The 18,934-nt window shown below is 38.0% G+C and overlaps 1 protein-coding gene across 14 annotated transcripts in view; it reads left to right on the forward strand.

Annotated features, from left to right (window-relative positions):
• The window catches only part of TENM2 (teneurin transmembrane protein 2), a 683,800-nt gene that overhangs the window by 598,416 nt on the left and 66,450 nt on the right, over nucleotides 1-18,934 (forward strand). For 10 of the 14 annotated variants that reach the window (XM_054842022.1, XM_054842024.1, XM_054842023.1 and 7 more), the window contains 2 exons: nucleotides 789-989; nucleotides 2,536-2,748. In XM_054842022.1, coding sequence (XP_054697997.1) covers nucleotides 789-989; nucleotides 2,536-2,748 — 414 coding nt within the window. The remainder of the gene's footprint in view (nucleotides 1-788; nucleotides 990-2,535; nucleotides 2,749-18,934) is intronic. The other 4 variants (XM_054842025.1, XM_054842027.1, XM_054842030.1 and 1 more) reach the window with 1 other exon arrangement.

Raw genomic sequence — 18,934 nt, forward strand, 5'->3', positions numbered from 1 at the left:
ATAGCAACTGAAATTTCATTGGAAGATTTTCCACTCTAACTATTTTTGCTTTCTTATTCTGTTGTTTCTGGATTGAGAAAAGATGAAATCCCTATCTGTATCTGTTTTTCTTTATTTCTTGAAGAGGAATTATCTGCTGGTTAGAATACAGGTTGAACTAACTAGGACTCTCAGTTTGACAGCTCAGCTACTAATGGACCACAACTCAAATGTTCAGAAGTGCCTGAATAATTTAGGAGTCTAAATGAAGCTGAAAGCCACTGATATTTTCACTTCTAGGTACTTAAAGTGGATACCATAATGTTATTCTCACAATGCTCTAGCATTTCAATAATAATAATAGCAGTATTGATGAGGATACGCCAAAGAAAAAGATCCTGTAAAAAGTGCAATTTATTCAGTTTTTTTTTTATATTGTTATTTAAATATAGTACATGAGTCATTGGAACATCAGCGTATTTCAGAAGAAATGTCCCCAGGTGAAGGCTTCTGTGTGGAACTTTTACTGTGTATATTTGTTATTTTTAAGTCTTTGTGCTTCTTCACTACAGTATTCCTGCAGTAAGCTTTCATTGCTCAGTCACACCGTTTTATTTCGAGCTAATGTAAAACTCAAATTGCTTTGCACTTTCCCATTCTCAGACCAGGTGTTAATATGACTTGAAGAACTACATCAATTTGCTTTATGACAGTGATACAAGCTTTTCAGAGCACGCATCTACATGTTTTCCGAACATCATATTGTGTGAACTGACCTTTGTCCACGTTGTTTTTGTTTTCTCCTGTAGTTGATTGCTTAGATCCAACGTGCTCCAACCACGGAGTCTGCGTGAATGGAGAATGTCTCTGCAGCCCAGGTTGGGGTGGAATAAACTGTGAGCTTCCCCGAGCCCAGTGTCCAGACCAGTGTAGCGGGCACGGTACCTACCTGTCTGACACAGGTCTTTGTAGCTGTGATCCCAACTGGATGGGCCCTGACTGCTCCGTTGGTAAGAAAAACATTTTTTCCCCAATTTTGCATTTTTTTCCCCATTTTTCCCAATTTTCCAATAATTTTATTAAAATGTTAATATCTATGGCAAGTTCGAAAAAACAATTAGGAAATTGTCTCTGGAATGTGTTTGGTCCTGTTTGGTTATGTCAGGAAGAAGTGTTGTATATAGCTGAGATGCTCTTTTTTGTGACACTCTTAATTTGGGACTGTGAGCTGGGGGGCTGAGGGGGATGCAGGTTAGGAGTCTGCATTTCGTTCTAATACTGACCCTCACTCGGACTGAAAAAGTTCACTTCAGTGCTTCACATCTGTTTCCCAACTTTAAATGAAAACTTCCATAATTTATAAATATGTTTATAACATTTGAGGAATGGAAAACAGTACAATTAAGTACGTTTTGGGGGGTTGCTTTGTTGTGCATCAAAATGCTACTCATTTATGAAAAACATCACAAACCAGAAAAATCTCTTTCCAAATAAAGGCTATTTTTCCCTTTTCAGTTGTTTATGGAATATTAAAAAAATAATTTTAGAGAAAGAGACACCAAAAAGCAGGCACAAAAGCGTAGGCTAAAAAATGTCATCCTCTCCAAAGCTACAGTTGTAAAACTTGATTATCCTAACAGAAGGAGCTGAAGAGAAAAAAACAGTTTTGACAAGGCAGCAAATGTTCTATTTGTGGGAAGAAACACCAGGAATTTGGCATTTATATTGTAAGCTGAACCTTGAGACGGAGCTGTAGGCCATAAGCAAGTCTCTCAAAATAATATTTACAGTTTTCACACTTATTCAGTTATTTCTTAAGATTAATGACTTAGCATACCCCACCAGTGAAATGAATCTGAAGATGTGGGGGTTTTCTGCTTCATGCGTCAGCAGCCAGAAAATAATTCATGAATGAGAGTCTCACCGTCACTTTCTTTGATGCTGCATGAAGCAAAAGACCCCTCTATTTGCTGTTCTACAACTTCAGCTGGCAGAGAGCAGTAAAAGAATTTTTGGAGTAAGACACTGGATAACTGACTGCGTTAGTAATAGGATTCCAAAATCTCTCCCTTGAAAGTGTCTTTTACACGTCAGTCCTAGAGTCTCAGTGACCCTGAATTGTCACCAGGCTTTGCTGAGTGAGTTTTAGGTGAGTTTCCATCTCGTTCTTTGCAAATCGATGTCTGTATCGAAATCTCCAGGGGGTCCATCGAGGTTTGAGTAACACAGAGCTGCGCGCTCCCCTCCTGCACCGCTCACCGGCCTCGAGGAAGCCGCCTCAAACTTGTTTGCGTCTGAATAGAGGGGACAGCTCTACAGCAGTCTGTCCAGCATATTCTTTTTTGAACAACTTTTTAACGTCATTTGGTTTGTTTTTAAGCAAAAGTGAAATTCTAGTTTTGCTCAGAATATGAATAGGCCACTTTTGACAGCATGTAGCCAAAGCATACCTGTTCCCCTCACTTCTCCCTTCATGACTAGGTTGGTGCTGCCGCCCCACTGCCGCTGGCATAAGCTAGCTATAATCTTTATTCTTTTTTTTTTTTTTCCTCCTAGAAGTGTGCTCTGTAGACTGTGGCACTCACGGGGTGTGCATCGGCGGAGCATGTCGCTGTGAAGATGGGTGGACAGGAGTGGCGTGCGACCAGCGCGTGTGTCATCCCCGTTGTACGGAGCACGGAACTTGTAAAGATGGGAAATGTGAATGCAGAGAGGGCTGGAATGGGGAGCACTGCACCATTGGTAGGCAAACGACAGGCACCGAAACAGGCACATACTGCTTTCTTTTCATAAATCGTAGAAACATAGTTACTGTCGTGTATTGTAATAGGCTGTTCCCTTAAGGACCCTAGTGCTCTCAGATATTATCTCTACCTCAAAATGCATTGGGTGAAATGCGGATGAGCCCCTGGAATCAGCTGAAATCACTAACAGCCTGATTTGTAGAGAAAAAACCCAACAACAAATTCCACAGCAAATGAAGATTAGTAAGTAAAGATGTAACAAATGGGCCATCACGGCCTCGTCTGAGCCAAGATTTTCAAACTTAACTAAACATTCCTTTGTGTGAATGGCATCTTTTTTAATTTCCTGGTCTGATGCATCAGTGCTCTCCTGCTATTATACATCACATCTGAAACACATCGCCACCATCACCACACAGAGCAGGGGTCAAGTTGTGGAGGAATAAGTGTTCCTGGTGTTAACAGAAATAGCTGCCTAGCATTCTCCTGTGTTGTGCCGTGACAGTGGGCATGGTGTTTGCATATAGACGATCCCAGCATGGGAGGGCCCTGTCGGTAGTGCGGCATGCTGCTGTACCCTTTCCTAATAGCGTGCTGCTCAGTACAGCATCGGCGTCACGCAGAGCGCCGTGACTAACACGATTGCATCTCGGCTCTGATGTGTCAGCCTGGGAAGTTCAAAAAGGTTATACTTACACAAAGCCAACGATGTTCTATCCTCTCAATTACCGTGCTGGAAAATTTATTCTGAGGAGGAATTAATTGTTTCTAAATGAAGTTTGTTATTTTGTGTCTACAAGCAGTCAGGTAGTGTATTTGGATTATTTTATAAAGTTACTGAAAATGAAGGGAAAAAAAAAAAATGTTGTTTTACCTATAATCAAAAATTTGAAATTCTGAGTGATCACATTTCTTCTGAGAAGTCTGAGCAATATTATCTGGAACAAGAGTATCCAACTGCTGAGGCAACATGAGATTCAGGCGAGTGTATTTTTCTCCAAAGAATTTTTGGAGGACTGTGAGGAATACCTTAAAAGAAACCTGGTGGGTCCAAATCAAAGATCATATTGTTTTCATTATCTTAAAGTGGTGAATTTAACAAAGAAAAAGAGTAGGTCAATTGAGATTTTCGTGGCAATCAGGGACCCTAATGGGACAGTCCTATTACAAGTGAATTGTTATTTCTTTACTTAAAAGTCTGGTGAAATTCGTGCATCCTTCAAGCTGTTTTTCTTTTTCATTTCCCTCTGATTTCTCCCTGGATATACAAACCATTTCCAATACACACACAAGTTGGAAACTAAAAGTATACCCTTATTGGAGAGAGAAAAAAAACCCCAAAACATATTTTTGGGACGTATCCTTTGATGTTGTGGTGCTGCATGCTTCCACCACACTTCACTAATATGATTTAAATCAAAGCTTTTATGACTGAACACTTTGTCACCAGCAGAGATGCAGAGTGTTTTTTCACAATTGCTTTCTGACTTCCATCATATCAACATATCTCTGCTAGATTAATCCAGGCATTTTGTTTTCATATTAAATACTTCCCAGACCTTTACAAAATGCCTAGTATATATTTTTTTTGCATTAAATTATGTAATAATTGCTTATTTCAAAAGTTGCTGCTTTTCGCAAAATTTTTTTTGGTTTATAATCTTTTAGTAATATGTTTAGAGGTAATTAGTGTATTTAAAGCCTTCATTACTGTGCATACAAAAAGATGCCTTGTACTGAGATCTTAAAAGATTTCTGAAAATTACAAGCCAAACTAGTGAACTCTGAAGTGAGATTTTTAGTCTAATTTTCAGAGCTGTGAAATAAATATTTTCCCTATTATTGATGTATATAATCGATTCTTCTTTTCAGAGAAAAGGAGATACTGCTGAAGTGATTAGAATATGCATAAGCTTTTTTTTGTTTGGTATGTATTAGAAAGCTTTCCTTGAAACTTAATGTGGGTCTGGCTGTTGCAAAGATGTGACTAGACCAAAAAATTTGTTTGCCCTCCTAGTTATGGTATATTAAATTTGTGCAGTCATAGGTTGTGCCTGTTGTATGTGGACAGGTACGTATTCTCGTGGCTGGCTTGTACTAGTAAAAATTTCTGTAGGTTCGTAACAGAAATGTAGTTCGGTTCAGAGGGACAGCTCAGCTGGATCCCACTGGTTCGTGTTTCGTGGGGCTGAAACACAGCTTGGAGGATAAGGGTGCTAAAACTAATTTTTGTCAGTATTTGTACAAAAAATGCTAGAAGTTACCACTGGAAAATTTGTCCTTAGAGTGGATTGATACTTTGGAACAAGGATGAGTTGCTCAAGAGGTTTGAAATGTTAGTGTGAAGAACTAAAGTATATTTAAATTTTACGGAAACTCATTTTAATTTAGAGTACTCGCTTTATGGTTTGGCTTTCAACTGAAACGCTGACAGACCATTTAATGTCAGAATTACTCACTGAGGAGGGTCCACCTAAAAAGGTAATATTCAGGAAAGAAAATTTCATATATTCAAACCTTGATTTTTAATTTTTTAATTTTTTTTTTTTTTTTAAATCAAAGCCATTGTTTTAGTCCTGTTTGGAAGGTACCTGGCAAACTGCACAGTCTGTCTGTCCCAAGGGAAAGCTAGGCCAGACCGGAGTAAGACAGCACATGAGCAGAGGTTGAATCTCTCCCTTCCCTGTACATAGTTTGAATTTTTGAATATCCATATTAGGTCTTCAGGAGCAAGGAATGGCCAGGCTTACCTCATGAGACGTTGGAGAATTTCTCCTACGGACTTCAAGCAGAAGAATGTGAATCCCATAGGAGAGATTATTTACTATGCATTTCTGTTTACTGCTACACCTAGCCTGAAGTCTCTTGAAGAAAAACTTGCTGTGATTCCAGGGACTTTAGGCCAAGCCCACTTAGAACAAATTGATCTGATTTGTGAGGAAAAAGTCCAGGTTTCTATACACAAAGCAAAACGCATTTGCTTATGTTTGTGTTTCTTTACCAGTTTCACGTGCTATATTCACATGGCAGTGGGAGAGAAATCATGATAACCTGCAGGTATACAAGTTCCTATTTTATTCTATTTAATAACAAATTAGGCCTTTATAGACAGTTGACAGAATGCACACTCTTTGGCCTTTTGATGTTGAGAATCTAAGCTCAAAAAATTGAACAAAAATGCAGTTTCTCTCTGCATTACCTGCATTTTAAGAAAACACTCTGAAGAGTCTCTTGGAACGCCACTATTATTAGCTCAGTGTTAACAAGTTGTTTGTGCAAAGCAGCTTTTACCTATCTGCAGCAATAGAGTTAGGTATAAAAATCAGTGAGTGCAAATTCCAAGTTACACTGATTTTGATAAATAACGTATAAATGAAAGGAGCGGTGTCTGGTCTTGCTCAAATGCTGTACGTAGCAGAGCAGAACTCTGCACCAGGCACTGCGTTTCGCTTTGCTACTTCAGGTAAGAAGAAAATTTGCTTACTGGAGTGATGATAAAGAAAATGAATTTTTTCCCAGTGCAAAAATAGACCTGTCAGGATATGTTTATTAAGTGATTACTATTCATTGATCGCAATTATGGAGGAAGTTATAACTAAATAATAGAGGGTAATCTAGATGAGGAAAAAAAAATTGGAAAACTAATAACAAAGCAAAAGACTTGGGTATAGCAGTTGCTAAATCTTGAACCAATTTCACGCCAGACTGTTAAGATGGAGGATTTGGCTTTTCCTTGAATCATCTGAGTGTTGTTAAAGTGTGCTGTTATAAGACAGATCCGTTACTTTCACTAAAAATAATATTCAGATGTTGAAAACTGTTGATTTTAAACTGTTGTGGACGGTGTTCTCACATAAACTATCAGGATTGTATACGAAGAACAGTGTGATATCTGTAATTCATATCCCTGCAGGATGAAATACATCTGTTATTAAGTCATTGGTAAAAATCTCACAGAGGCCCGTGAAACCAGGATTTAATCTTTAATATTTATAAGTAAAATTTAGAAGTCTGCAAACATATCGTATCTTGTAAGGTAAGCTCTCACCAGAAGGTTTTCTTTGTGGCAGCCTGTCATATTCCCAAAGCCTTGCTCGTCTGCTCGCGTCCTACCTTAGGCGAGGCTAAGCACTGCTGCTTTGAGACAGGAAGTGGCAAAAGATTGTAGTGAAGGATGTTTGATACTACAGATACTCTGCTGCGGATTACAGTCAAGACAATTCTTATCTTCTTCGCTCCTTTTTTTTTCCCCCAATGCAAATGAGCTGTACCCCCTTTGACAGCCATAGAGCTGAACCTCCAATTCTCTACCTGCTAGGCAGAACAGAGCCAGGGGTGACGTGTGCATCTCTGAAGGCTCTCCCTGGCCTTGGGACCACTTTTCAGAGTCTAACTCCGCTCCCTTTCCTCCACTGGGTCCTTGGCCTCTGCTGAAAATGTCAAATGGTAGGACGTGTTCCTTAGTAAATAATGGATTTGGAAAGCTGTATTAGCTCTATACTGTATCTTCTGTGTTTTCAGGGCCTTGAATAAAGAAGAAAGATTTGAAAGAACCACAATCCTGTCACCTACATGGTGGGCAATAAGCTAAAATTTTCAGATATCTAAAAATGTGCAGGAAAAAGAGAGGGCTCTCTGGGGTGATTAAGATATGAAATTTAAGTTACAGTACGGGAGATTTGGGTTAGGTGTTAGCAAAAACCTTGCAACAGTAAATGAAAAACTGAAGTAGGTTGTGTGAGGAAGTTGTGGAATCCTCATCAATGGAGCTTTTAACAACAATTTAGACAAACGTCTGTTGGGAATAGCAGAGAGGTAATTCATCCTGCCGTGGGGCAGAAAGCTGACTAGAAAATCTTTGAACTATATGAGCTCTCCTCCAGTCTGACTTTAAATGAGCTGAAAAGGAAGCATTCCTTCTAGGTATTATTTTATAATGCCTATGTTAAGATTTGTACTGTCATCCCCTTTAAGAATCTAATGCCACTCTTAGAAGTAGAATTGATCATTTATCCAGCCAAGGAGACTAATCTGTGTGTTCTGTATTTGCAGAACAATGGGTTGTCAATGTATATATTGAGCCGCTCTGAAACATCCAAACAAAGAGTAAATATTACACCCAGTAGGTAAATACTTCAAATCCTCTCCCTTTGAAGTAGCAAGACTCACCCAACTGAACACGAGATGGATAGTATGCCACCTCTGTTTTTACTAAAAAAAAAAAAAAAAAAGGTTTACTAAAAATTGTGTTTCCCTGAGTGTTTTGAGATGACTACGCCCTTTCCAGCTTTTACACGTTTATATTTTTTGTAGACTGGAAGGAACACCACATCTAAAGTGTAAAGATTGAGATTTTAACCTTATTATGAAGTCAATATTCGATAGAAACATTAATAATGCAGCATTGTTTTATCTTTGGATACAGCAGGATATTTTTGTCCCATGATAATGCTCTTTGTCAAAGATTTTTTATTCTACTACTGATTCTTCTTGTTGTAATTACAACAGTAATGATTCAAAGATGAGGCAATTTTCAAGAGAGATGGAAAGTGTGTGGGAGGAGACAGTGGAAAGCCATCGTATCTGACAAAGAGCAATTTAGAAGGAGCTAGATATATTAGACTTCTCCAATGCACTTCTAACTTAAAATTAAGCTGTAACAGTTTATAACCTATCAAGGCATACAAAAACCTCTAACGACGATGATAGAAATTTAGATTGCATGCTCTGTAGAGGGAGGAACACATTTTTTCATTTTATGTGGAAAAATGCATAGAATATTTGGGGGTCATGACCACTTTTCATTACTGATGATGTAGAAATATGTTGGTAGTATATATGATGACATGACCAAAACTGTTAGAGACGCTGGCTGTTTCTCTATCTGCAGAGTCAGGTTCAACACCTGTATAATACAGTCATCCTCTTGTCTTTACACCTGGTAGCAGGTTTCTTGATAAGCACATCTCTGATGCAGTCTGTTAGGTACATGGTGTCAAGCTTTCGTTTGGAGTGTGATAGGGTGGTTTCCCCCACCATGCGTGTCTTCAGCAAAACAGGAGAGTAGCAGATACCTCATGAATTAATTGGGGGGATTGTCAATGATTTCTGTCATTCTCTGCACGTAATTTACATTTTCATTTTCATCATGCAAGCACAGAGAAACTCATAAGGTAGAAGTTTTCCTTATAAAGTGACATTTTGGGCAGGTGTTTTATATTATTTATGTTACGTTTTAATAACCAAAACCAAGGAAATGTACTAGTCAATTAGACCAGTGGTCATCTAGTCCAATGTCACTATATTGCAGTAAAGATGCAAGTTGCCAGTAAATAAGCACTTAGAAATTTCTTCCTTGAAATATAATGCTTTTTATCTTAGAATTGTGGAATCATTTAGGTTGGAAAGGACCTTTAAGATCATTATTGAGTCCAACGGTAAACCTAACACTTCCAAGTCCACCACTAAACTGTGTCCCTATGTGCCATGTCTACACGTCTTTTAAATACCTCCAGGGATGGTGACTCAACCACTTCCCTGGGCAGCCTGTTCCAGTGCTTGACAACCCTTGAGGCAGTTTCTTGTCATCCTATCGCTTGCTACTTGGGAGACCAACACCCACCTGGGTACAACCTCCTTTCAGGTAGCTGTAGAGAGCAATCAGGTCTCCCCTCAGTCTCCTTTTCTCCAGGCTAAACAACCCCAGTTGCCTCAGCTGCTCCTCATCAGACTTGTATTCTAGACCCTTCACCACTTCATTGCCCTTCTCTGGACACGCTCCAGCACCTCAACGTCCTTCTTGTTGTGAGGGGCCCAAAACTGAACACAGAACTCAAGGTACGGCCTCACCAGTGCCAAGTACAGGGGGACGATCACTGCCCTGGTCCTGCTGGCCACACTATTTCTGACACAAGCCAGGATGCTGTTGGCCTTCTTGGCCACCTGGGCACACTGCTGGCTCATATTCAGTTGGCTGTCAACCAGCAGCCCCAGGTCCTTTTCCACCGGGGAGCTTTCCAGCCACTCTGCCCCAAGCCAACCTTTTCCAGCTACATTTGTGATTGGGGTGCTTTGTTGGTTTTGTAAATATGTCACCTTTTATTTCACCTCCAAAACTTCTGAATAAAATCTCTTGGCTGTAAAGTCCCTGGATTACACACTGTGTAAATAGCTCTTGTTTTGAATCTCATGCTAATTTCTGTTTCTGATTTGTAACTTGGTAAATTCCTATCCCAGTAACTAAAATTTATTTTACTACTTTCTGTATCAGGGATGAGTAGTAAACTTTCTGAACAATTTCTGTAGCACTAAGGAATCCAGAACTGCCATATGCGTCCTCTTACTTTATCGTAGCTGAGCAAGATAGCTGATTATATGTATTTGGAAGGAAATATTCTATGTAGAGATTTGTATATAGTGAGAGTGGTTTGACTTTCAGGGACTTTAGAAACAGAATTCCTTTTCATCTGCAGAATTTACACGGGGCAGCTGGGGATCTTTTTTGGCTAAAAGGCAAGCTTATTCATGAGGAAGAACTTTCCTGTTTGCATTCTTTGCTGAGGGCTTCCTGTAAATGATTGAGATATGTCACAGCGCGGTGTCAGAACACTTGAGTGGCTTTTTTCTTTCTCTGTATATAGGATATTTGCAGAACATGACCTTACTTCTTCCCTTTCTAGCCCAAAAAATTTAATGAGTGTGTTTTCAGAAAAGCTTCCTGCATTTTGTCTGGTACTTCAAAGATGCACCCAGCAGAAACTAGTGAATAGTTTCCTAAACTAAAATCACATTTCTTTTTTCTTCTTTCGGAGGGGCTTCTACATGAGTTATATTGATTTTCAGGCCAATTCTTGAACTCTTAAAAGACCACAAAAAGAGGGGGAGGGCAATCAATCAGGCAGGCAGCTGATCTAACTTTTGAAAGGGCAAAGCTGATTTTGCTGTTCATAGGAGTATTCCCAGCGTCAGGCAATCTTATCTTCTTCCACAGATAATGTTCCTGTGTTATTTTGTACCCTGTGGTGTCAAGCACAGCTTCAGCAAGTGAGTGAATTACATGGTGGTGCTGGATGCAAAACAACAAAGACCCAGGAATGCTTGCGAGAGGTCAGAGACATAGACTGTACTGAGATAGCAAGGTGGTACCAGATCTTGAGATATATATGTATATACATTTATATAATATTTATACTTACTAAGAAACAAATACGAGAGAGAACGATATCTGCCCATCCTTTTGAGGCCTGCTGCTAGTGTTCTTGTTCAAGATATCTTTTCCTTAATCATTTGCATTCTTGCTTATACATTCTCAAGGTATAATTCGGGTATCTTTAATATCAGTTTCACATAATCTTTCATGCTTGAAGATGCAAATGAAGCCAAATGTGTTTTGCCTGACTGCTGCAAACTCCATGGAATAACAATTCAGACACCTTTTCAGCTTCTTGTCAATTTAGTATCAAATTAAGAGTAGGATGCATTAGAAGGTAGAGGCTTGTCTTCCTAAGATATTTGATGCTTTTGAAATTTTCTACTTAATATTTTCTTAGTTTAGTGTTGTATTAAAAATATTGTCAGAAAGAAAAAGGAAAAAATGGTCTCCGTAGCATCTCTGAAGTGTCAGTTCAGGATTTTGCTGTGTGATCTATTTAGGGCTTTGGGGAAAAAATGAAACTATTGAAAGCTTTCTCTTTAAACTGTCAGTTATGTCTCATGCAGTAACTACTCACTGAGGATGAAATACACACTGATGTTGAATATTGATACATCCTTCTTTCACTAGAAGTCCTTACTTAGACAATTTTTTTAAAAGATCTTAAGGATTGAATATGGGGACTTGTTCAGGGTACCAGTTATGAGGTATCGTGAGCCATTCTTATTGAACAAAGTTTTTACAAAATTTGTGTTATTTGCCACTTTTCTCTCATTCTTTCTTTCCATCCCTATTCTGACCTGCTTATGAAATGCTTATTAGGATAACCTCGCTTCTGGAGATTATTCCTGTAGGTAGCCTCAGCCTATTTCATTTTAAATATAGTTTTTCTATACACAGAAAAAGAAGGAAAGTTTTCTGTCCAACAGAAATCATCATATAATGTGGGATATCTTGTTTGCCCAAAGAAATTGCAAATGTCATTTAGGTAACTGGAATGTAAGAACTAAATACAAACCCGAGTGTTCTTGAAGGTGTTCAGGTCTGAGGTTATGGTCCATGTTCATCTCTGTATGTTGAAAGTGCAGATAGTTGGAGTAATATTGGGGTCATTATTACCTGATTTATAGCTGCTGTGAAAATTATGACTAAGTGTGTAGATTTCTACAATTTCCAGCACATACTTCTGTAGTGCTTTCAGTGATATTGTAGTATTGATTGACATATAACTGTCCATCTCATTCTGTCAGTTGTATTCAAACCACATCCATGCTGGGATAGATAGAGACAAAGCAATGCAGGTGTCTCATTCATCTACCAGCAGTTCACAGTCATGGTACGACAAGCCGAAGGAAAAGCAGGACACGAGAAATTAGGGTTACTGTATTTGTCCTCATTCTCTCTTCATTCAGTAACAGGATCAGAGCAGAAAGGATTCATGGCCCAGCTGTTCCTTGAAGGTTTGCAAATCTGAGAGCTGAGCCTTAGCACTGGGCACTACACACTGAACTTAAAAATGGCACTCCAAACAAGTACAGTTAAGCAGTTTTCATGAAAAAGTAATAACTTTTGCTTACACAATGACTTCAGTGTGACATGGATCATAACATTACCCCTAATGAAAACTTGGGCAGAGGAGACATGGCTGTCTGCTGATCCTTGTAAAGCTTTTCTCCCTCTCATTCTGCTAAACTTAAAGATACTTCTACTCCTGCTTTTCTGTAATCTGCCAGTTCTATGGCCCATGACCAATATCGAACATCTGGGATTCATTGCCTTTCGTTGTGCTGTCTCATTGGTTATTGGGACCATGCAGTGAGCCCCAGATGTTCAAGTGTAAAACAGTTTCTGCATTCCCTCAAACACGGTTTGCAGAATGGCACCTAAGGTCTACCCAACTCATTCGTATTTTCTCTGCCGCACGATGCCTTTTAAAAAGCTGTGGGTTTCCTGCATTCTGTAAATAGGGAGCCATAATATTGACAAACCGCCAATCAATGTCTGGGTTTATTGCTTTTTCCTAATCCCATTGTATTTTTAGTTTCTATTCACACTTTTTAACTGTCCAGCTCAGAGTAGGTTGATCCACTTGGCAATAAGAGACTGTGACTTGCTTTGAAGATGCTGTAAAATAAGATACCATACAAAATAGCTGCAAGGAAAGGTTTAAGTATTTCTTCTTAAATGTTCTGGAGTGATTAGGGTAGACTGAACTACATGAGCTGATAGTTAATCTTTCATATAATTAAAAAGTATATACACTTTTAACATTTTAGTATTTTTTTACAGAAACCCATATAAAGTAAAGATTAATCTCTTCTGTATTCATTCCAGTTAATTATAAAATTGCAGATGAGGGGTTTTTTAGGTAGATGTTGAAAGAGTAAAGTTATTCATGAATGTGACAAATGAGTAAGATTCATATTGCATCTAGACCACATATGTTTTCATTTGCCTTCAAAGAGTCAGTTTTTCAGAGCATTGAACAACTGTGCTAAAGCACCACAGTGCATCAAGATGCAGTCCCTATTCTGAAGAGAAATAGTAGTGATAATACCTTTGTTATCGAAGAAATAATTATAATGGTGTAATCATGATTAAAACCCATTCTTTTTAATTAAAAACTAAATCAGTTTGTAGTGAAAAATATTACTAGGTTGTGATTTTAGGCTAGAAACAATACTAAGAGGACAATTATCCAAAAGAACAAATTAACAACAACAACAACAAAGTCAGTTTAGGAATAACATGTTTACCTAGAACATGGTGATTTATTGATCTTAAAAGTAGTACTGCTTCAAACACTGTGATTTTCCAGTTGTTAGGAATCAAGAGGGATTGCTGAGCTTCTCGTGAATGAGTTCCTTAAGAATAGCACTGAAGTTATTTTTGTAAATTCAGCATGCACAAACACAAAACCCTAAATGTCCCAGAAGATGCTGATTCTCCTAAAACCAGAGGCGCATTAGTGCAGATGAGAGAACTGAAGTTTTGTTTTAACTACTGGGCATACGAGAGAGTAGAACTCAGTGTTGCCATCTACTTTTCAGCACATTTTAAATATAAACTGATCTGACTCCTTTGCTTTCCATTTAATAAAGCAAGGCAAAATGTGTATATGCTGGGTTACAGATCACTTCTCTCTGAAATTAATAGAGGAATTAGCATTATAGCATACAGTTTTACAATGGAAGAGAGTGTGCCCAGAATTAAGCAGTTATAGAAAAAGAAGTTGGGTGTCTCTCTGTCTTTCCTATTTTCTTTTATTTTTAAGTTGCAGGCTCACTTGCATTTGAACAAGAAAAGTATTACTGAAAGCAGGAAGCCATGGATCATTATTTACTGCTGAGAAGTAAAAGCACAATACGAATTTGTTAAAATGTTAACGGATTCTGATTAATTCTACTTTTTCTTTTTCAGAGTAATTTGATAACAGTAGAGGAAAAATAACGGCAATGTGCCTTTTCTTGTTTCAAAAATACCTGAAAAGATGTTTTGGACTTAAGACAGAAAATCACTGCATAGGAGTTTGTTAGGAATATGAAATGAAGGTTGACATTGCTCACCATGCAGCATTGTTAATAGACAGTTGAACTGGGAGGGTGGAGGGGGGCAGTATAGTGACATAGATTTTTAGATCCAATTCATCTTTTTGTTGGCTTCTTTGGAAACTAGGGGTAAAATTGCTTTTTGTTACTGCCTCCCTTGGATCGTTATTAATTGATTTTTTATCATGAAGCCAATACATATATATCTTCATTGTGTCCTGTGAATGTTTGAACCTTTTTTTTTTTCTTTTTTCCCCCAAATAAGTCAGAAATATTGATTTAGAAGGGAGAGAGCCTTCCGTATTTAGAGAACGGGCTATTAGAGTCAAGGTCACTTTGTTTGTGAAGGCTGAGAGGGCAACAGTTGCTTGAAGGAAATCCCAGGTGAGTGTAAGACTATACAAAATGTTAAGTTTGTGTAAATAGGTCTGTGCTCACTGTTTCTGCATTACTCCTCTACGGACACGGTAATGAAGCAGAAGCCTAAACAGTGTATATACCCTGTTACTCTTGTATACGTAGCTAGAAGGCTGAAGGGGAAATGAAAAAATCTATATAGATTCCTTGAGCATTAGCTTGCACGTGCAGCTTTTCTTAATTCAAATCCAGAGGGGCCTGTAGAGGTTATCAGTTTTATGATTTTTCATTGGAATCTTTTGTTATATATTCTATAACAATTTTGATTGCTTATATGCTGAAGAAAAAAAGTAAATCAAAATTGCTCAGCCCCTGCCCTTAATTTCAAACAGTAGTTCATATACTTTATCAAAAGACTTAATTATATATATGAAATATCAATCAGCAAAATTTGTGGATACACTAATGTGTCTCCTGAAAATTTTAATATTTTTATACCACATGAAGTTTTGTTAAAAGGAAGATGGTGCATATTAAACCCCAATGCTTTCCCCATCCCTGTTAATCTTTCAGCCTTTCATGCACAGAAAATTCAGTAAGTCTGTCGTCTTTGACCAGTATTTGTATTTCTAGTTACCATGAAATTCCTAAAATCCTTATTACCTAATTTAGGTGTTACTGCATGGAAAGTTTTACATGAGATGCTTTGTAGAGGGAAATATTTATTCAGCGGAATTGGGATAATTTAACGTATTTGCCTTCCATTTAAGTCTGCATGTGTTTCTTCAACCTTTATAGTTACAGTTTCTCCTCCTATTCTAAGGATTTTTGTCAGCATTTCTGAAATAAAACACTGTATTTTAAAAAATTTCTAGCAAGCTGTATATAATGTATCTGATTTCTTAAGGTGAATGTTCCTATCAGTATTAAATGGGCGCTTTCTTACAAGTTACTTGCAGAATATGCCCCTAGACCTTAATTATTTTTTTTATTTTCTGTATGTTATTGCTTGAGATAAAGATGTTACAAAATGTGAGGAGAGATGTCATTTGAATGTGAACAAATGACAATGAAAAGGTGTCTGTTCTTTTCAGCATTGCTTCTATTTTTTAATTTTTTTTGTCCTATGACTAAAAATTACAGGTTTATTAAAGATAAACTTTCACAGGGCTGCTACTGCTACTGATCCCTTAACTGAATTAGGTAACTTCGTTCCAGCTTAGGAAATAATTAAAATTAGTAAGTCGTTTCATTCAGAATGAGCAGCAGATATGCATGCCAGAAAACGCACTTAAATGTCTTCACTTTTACTGCTTTGTGCCTTGAGGAGAAAGGTGATGTCATTAACTGCAGGACAGTTTTTCCAGTGAGTGATAGTTCAGAAGGATTTTTCCAAAAACTTCCTAACCGCTTACAGAAGTTATTACCATGAATTGGATATGCACTACGCCCGATTAAACATGTTCCCCCATACGTATTTACTCTGAAACCTAAAGCCGTTCCAAAGTTCGCTTTGCTTGATTAAGACCCGCAGAGATCTCATAAACTCTGTGGAGTCAAACTGCATCAATCCTCAGGCGAGAGACCTTCAGCTCCTGGTTTGCCGTTCCAAGGTGGTCCCTCGTTAGCGTCTCACGGAACGTGGAGGGGAGCGTTACGGCAATCCTCGGCAGCTTCGCTTCTCACTTTCTGCTCTGAACCGGTGAAATATTGCTGATATATACTGCTTGGTTTCACAGCTTTGAACAAATTGGTATTGTCTGAAAGAACGACTAATTAATTTTCCTTAGAATGTGGTAACAGTTCAAGTATGTATACGAAATGAAAGATGATACCGTACCCCATTGGAATTATGGGAAACAGGCAGAGCACAGTAACCCAAGGTATAATTTTGTTTGAACACCAAGGGTCAATAATGCTAGTCTTCAGGGGAATCTCACGGTCTGGGAATTTCCCCTTGAACTTTTCTAAGATAATTAATAACCTGGATAGAAAACAGAAAAGTAACATTTCTTTGCCATCCATTCGATGTGTTTAGAGATACTATTAGCTACTCCTGCTGTATTTTCAGTGTTGCGTAGAAGGAGCAAATTGCACAAAACTGTAGCAAATTCTCCTTTAGATGTCCCATGCGCAGATCTTAGATTTTTTTTTTTTTTTTCTTTTTGGTTTCTGTTATGGTTTGGTTTTTGTTTTGTGATTGGAAATTCCTTCTGACTGGTCTTTGTTTCTAGAATGTTGTCTGCTTTTCCCTGTTTGGTTTGGTTGGGTTTTTTTAAACTAAAGCAAATATCATGACAATACATCGTTGCGCACCTTTTTGCCTGACATGAATCAGTGAAAAAAGTATATTAATCCAATGTATTGATCATAGAACCCTGTTGTAGCCGAGGTGGAGCGACCTGTAGATTTCTTGGCTGCTCTCTATCACCCTTGGCTATTGTGTTTCTGTCCCGAGAGAAGTGCTCCCAGCAAACAGTCCCAGTGTAACTGGTAACAGCCTGCCCGCCCCAGCACAGCTTAAAAACTTGCATCAAAACTAGATGCAAGGCAACCAAGTTAAAAGCCTAGTTGGTGCATCTGATGGCTTCAGCAGAGAAATGGAGAAGTAGTGCTCTGTCTATACGCGGCAAGACTGAAGTATTTGGCCCAGAGAATTGAGGTCCCGTCTAGTGAGGCTAGGGGAGGAGCAGAGCTAGCAGCTGCCTGATAGGAACTATTTTTAATATAAAGCAAGCAGAGCTTCAAGAGTCCTTCCTCTTTCAAATTTCTTCCAAGTGCAGATAAAATACGCTTGTATGGTGAAATGGTTGAAAATGATCTCCCTAGTAGATCAAAATCATTTTTTCAGTTTTATTTAGTATGTAAATCTCAAGGCAACTGGCTATGTTTGAAGGATTGTGAAGTTTTTTCCTTCACCACTTAGGCAGATAAAGAAGGAACAAAAAGAGAGCTATCCTACGCTTTGTCTGTGCTTGCAGGATTAAAAAAATTGTTTGTGAGAAAACATTTTTATTTCTGTAGCTTTTATTAGTTATTTGTGCTGTTGGTAGATATAAAAATTGGAAAATTTTGTGATATTCATGAGGCTTATGTATCATGAAAAGGGATGCAGAATGTATGCCTAGCACTTGAGAATTAGAGACATGTTTATAAAATATATTTTATGTAGTGAAATATTCATCTTCTATCCTCTATCTGCCAAAAAACTCAGCATACACAAATACTCACATAACTCCAAATGCGTTGTTTATGTATTTTAATTTGGTTTACATATGTTGCCTGTGTGGCCAAATACTGCTCCTGTGTCACGGGCATTACTTCATCCGTGACATTTGTACGTATTTAAACTCCATAAATTCTAGCTCTAACAAACATGTGAGAGAGATATATATATATAAATATTCAAATATCTTTTTTTTTACTTAATCATATTTCACTCTCATGAAGATTCCTGCAAGCCAGAAGGGGTATGAGAAGCATTAAGTGTTTGTTATCAAGGCTTTTTTTATTCCAAACTATCCCACAATACTTCTTAAAAACTTCTTTTTTTTTTTTTCCTTCAGCGCTTGCTTTTGATTTTCCTTTGGGACAGCTGAAATGTTTGGACTCCATAGTCTGAAACCATACTGTGTGCAGCCATTTATTGGAATCCATGTAATTAATACTTTAAGAAGATCAGCTGTAAAGTATCATTTCTCTGTCTATATAGTACTGCTTTTCATCCTGAAGGGATTCCAAAGTTCCGTACCAAATTACGGGAGGGATGCTCATAGAGCGTGCTAATCTGTTGCACAGTCTTGGAGGAAAATGTGTACTTACGTTAAGGCTCATATTTATTCTGATAGAGATAACCTGCACACTTATACAGGATCTACATTTGCATACCTGAAAGTTAATTGCTAAAGTATAAATTCTCTGCAGACATCAATACCTGATGAATAGCGAGTAATTATATTGTAATAATGCCTGAGAAAACTGGGATTCCCTGCCCTGAGAATTATGAGTGATAAAGCCCTAAAACCGAAGGGTTCATGGATACTTCTGGTTGGAAGGGATGTCAGGAGGACATGTTGTCCAACCTCTTCCTCAAAGCAGGGTTGGTTATGAGGTCAGACATTCGACTCAGGCCCATAGTTTTTAAGGCAGACTTC

Source organism: Grus americana, chromosome 14, assembly GCF_028858705.1.
Source record: "Grus americana isolate bGruAme1 chromosome 14, bGruAme1.mat, whole genome shotgun sequence".
NCBI lineage: Eukaryota > Metazoa > Chordata > Aves > Gruiformes > Gruidae > Grus > Grus americana.